The sequence below is a fragment of the Sinocyclocheilus anshuiensis genome, unplaced genomic scaffold (genome assembly GCF_001515605.1).
Source record: "Sinocyclocheilus anshuiensis isolate Anshui unplaced genomic scaffold, SAMN03320099.WGS_v1.1 scaffold1065, whole genome shotgun sequence".
NCBI classification, from domain to species: Eukaryota; Metazoa; Chordata; class Actinopteri; order Cypriniformes; family Cyprinidae; genus Sinocyclocheilus; species Sinocyclocheilus anshuiensis.
Window position 1 is genome coordinate 418,489 of NW_015555804.1, and position 3,971 is coordinate 422,459.

At 31.4% G+C, this 3,971-nt stretch overlaps 1 protein-coding gene across 1 annotated transcript in view; it reads left to right on the forward strand.

The window, feature by feature from the left end:
* The window catches only part of LOC107674975 (neuron navigator 2-like), an 80,469-nt gene that overhangs the window by 64,713 nt on the left and 11,785 nt on the right, over positions 1-3,971 (forward strand). Inside the window, exon 20 of the mRNA XM_016469143.1 lies at positions 928-1,104. Coding sequence (XP_016324629.1) covers positions 928-1,104 — 177 coding nt within the window. The remainder of the gene's footprint in view (positions 1-927; positions 1,105-3,971) is intronic.

Genomic DNA, 3,971 nt, shown 5'->3' on the forward strand with positions numbered 1-3,971 from the left:
ATATATATATATATGAAATCTTATCGGTTCATTTTGATAAGATTTAAATAATAATTTATTATCAAATTATATTTATATTATTTTTGAATAATTATATTATTAAAAAATAATTACCGATATATCGGTATCACCCAGAACTTGAATAAGGGTAAAATATTATTTTAGATAATCATCTGTTGGATTATTATCCAATACTAGCAGCAGACTTAATGCAGCTCAAATTGTGTTTTAAGTTAAGTTTAAGTTTTAGGTTAGATTTGTCAATTTTATTGAAAATTTTATTTTTTCATTTGCTTATGCTTTAACTAAAATATCTACTAGTCTCCCCCTTATTGTTACTCTAGGGTTAACACTACTATATTGATTACTTATATCGACCAGTATTAATATTGGTGGGTGTGTTTATATATAATTATAATTTTTATATATCTCAACCGATACGGATCAATTTAATATATATATATATATATATGAAATCTTATCGGTTGATTTTGAATATTAAATTTTACTTGCTCATTTCCCTTTTTTGTACATTTAGATTACCTTTGCTGTCATCTAATGGTGATCTAAAGTTAATTTGAAAAAAATAGAAAAAATTAAAAACCCAATTTTAGTTAAACACTGTTCTAGATCTAGAAAATCTGATATCAATAAATGTCCAGTAAGGGTAAAAGATTATTTTAGATAATCAGGATTATTATCCAATACTAGCAGCAGACTTAATGCAGCTCAAATTGTGTTTTAAGTTAAGTTTAAGTTTTAAGTTAGAATTGTCAATTTTATTGAAAATTTTATTTTTTCATTTGCTTATGCTTTAAGTAAAATATCTACTAGTCTCCCCCTTATTGTGAACTTTGAATGCACTTTCATGTCATTAGGTTCAATCGTAGTGCTTTTTTAACCTTGATCCCTGTGTTGACAATCCAGGCAGTCCCTGCACAGCTTCTCAGATAGCAACTTTGCGCGGCACTAACGGTCAGGGCAATCACGACAACCCGTGCGACCCCTACAGCGACCCACGTCTGAGGAACCCCTCGATGAGCCTGGAGGAAAAGAGCCGCACTATGAGTAGCTCTGGATTGTTCCGTGAGGGCCTGGAGGAAGGTGAGACTTCAGAATGATTTTGATGGATCAAAATAAACGTTTGTGAATGTGTGCGATTTTGTATAAGAAGACTAAATACGAGCTAGTATCATATGAATGTGTTATTTCTGTCTGCTGACAGAATTTACTATCACAGCTTAATCCATAACGTCATGTTTTTGGAAAATAGCAAATAGACCTGCATTGTTCTGTTAGCTAATAACTAAATGATAGGTTGTCATTAATGTTAGGGCTTTTGACAACGTCAGCCTGCAACTTGCGTCCTTGCTTGCGCCAAAGCATAAACAAACAAAGACGGCTTTGTTGGCCTGGCAGCCTTTACCCCGCAGTTAATGTTGATTTGATGATTAACTCGCCTGCATTGGCTCAACACCACTTGTCCCAAGGCTCTTTTGCTTTCTGCGTTTATGATTAATGTCTTTGTAAGGTAGTGATGGTGTGTTGATTTCAATGTGCCGGTGAACTTAGCCAGTGGTGTTCAGGCTTGTTAAAAGAACAACAGTTGCTGTTCGCAATGATGCATGTCCTCAATTTTATGCAGTTTTTTAAGGGTTAATTTTGCCCAAAGTCTGTTTGTTATTGGCTTAAAAGGAAAACGTTGGCTCAGAGAGGAATTACCGTTAAATAAATTAGTATTTGTTGAAATTAATGTGCACTGCAGACCTTTAAAAGCACTGTGGTGGCACCATGGTACAATGTTGGTATTATGGTACTTTGATATACCATGGTATTGAATGATTACTATATTCATGTACCATGACATTTACATGGTATTCCAAGGTATTTGAATAAATACCATGGTAGTCTGTTAAAATTGAGACATTAATGCATACATTTATATTAAGATGTTATATTTAGATTATTTTACTACATAATTTGATGTTTTTACAATTTATCTAAAATGTATCTTTAGCTTTTTTGCTAATTAAAAAAATTTATTGAAAACAATATATAAAAAAATAATTAAAACTAAAAATACTATTAAAAAATTTGAGGTCAGTAAGATTTTTTTTTTTTTATTAATATTTGTTCGGCAAGGGTGCATTACTTTGATAAAAAGTGACAGTAAAGACATTGACAAAAAAAGTAAAGACAATGTTACTAAAGATTTAAAACAAATGCTGCTCTTTTAAACTTTCTATGCATCAAAGAATCCTGAAATCATTATCATGGTTTCCACAAAAATATTAAGCAGCACAACTGTTTTCAACATTAATGTGCCGGTGAACTTAGCCAGTGGTGTTCAGGCTTGTTAAAAGAACAACAGTTGCTGTTCGCAATGATGCATGTCCTCAATTTTATGCAGTTTTTTAAGGGTTAATTTTGCCCAAAGTCTGTTTGTTATTGGCTTAAAAGGAAAACGTTGGCTCAGAGAGGAATTACCGTTAAATAAATTAGTATTTGTTGAAATTAATGTGCACTGCAGACCTTTAAAAGCACTGTGGTGGCACCATGGTACAATGTTGGTATTATGGTACTTTGATATACCATGGTATTGAATGATTACTATATTCATGTACCATGACATTTACATGGTATTCCAAGGTATTTGAATAAATACCATGGTAGTCTGTTAAAATTGAGACATTAATGCATACATTTATATTAAGATGTTATATTTAGATTATTTTACTACATAATTTGATGTTTTTACAATTTATCTAAAATGTATCTTTAGCTTTTTTGGTAATTAAAAAAATTTATTGAAAACAATATATAAAAAAATAATTAAAACTAAAAATACTATTAAAAAATTTGAGGTCAGTAAGATTTTTTTTTTATTATTAATATTTGTTCGGCAAGGGTGCATTACTTTGATAAAAAGTGACAGTAAAGACATTGACAAAAAAAGTAAAGACAATGTTACTAAAGATTTAAAACAAATGCTGCTCTTTTAAACTTTCTATGCATCAAAGAATCCTGAAATCATTATCATGGTTTCCACAAAAATATTAAGCAGCACAACTGTTTTCAACATTGTTGATAATCAGAAATGTTTCTTGAGCTCCAAATCATGTGACACTAAATAATTAAAAACCTTGTCTAGGCTTTTTGTCTGGGGTTAAAACTCCCCCTTAAGCAATTTCTTTGGACCGTGGACCGTGCGTTTATTCCTTGTCATAAAGATTAGTCATAAAGACTGATCCCGTTTTGCAACCTCAAAAGCAGTTTAGTTTAAGCACCACTTGTCAGTTATTTTTTCATTTTGAAAATACAATGAGAGTAACACACTCATAATTCTTTTCGAATATGCAGTGTGATGAAGGGGATTTATAACCTTGTATCACAATGGCAAGTTGAATACCTTTTCATCCACAAATGATTTCATAGTATATTTATTTTGGCACACTTTTGTTGCCTTTTGTTTTTGCTAGGGTTTTTGGTTTGGCAATAACAGATATCAAGAAAAAACATACTTGCACATATAACTTATCAGAAATATTCTGGCCATAAAGGTATTGTTTACTTAACAATAGCCCATTTGAAGGTGATAAGCACTTCGTGGTGTTTCAGCTTATGCTAGTTTATCTTTCTACTTTTTCATGCTAGTTTTCCAATGGCTCACGTGCTACTGCAATACAAAAATGGTTTTGATTGAAGTTATTTTGACTGTATTTTTCTTCTTTCCACAGTTCATGGCTCATCTTTGTCTCTAGTCTCTAGCACATCGTCAGTTTACTTTACGGTGAGTCAAAAGATTTTGAATTGATGCTAAATCTTAAAGTTCAGTTTCATATGTCCGGGTTGTCTTGCGATACTTTTGTTAGCTTTACAAACTTACAAGTTAGCTGTAAAAACTTGTGTAGAGTTTTCACTGTTAAAGTCAATAGACTTTATAGTCATAAATGTCAGACTTAATGAGAAAT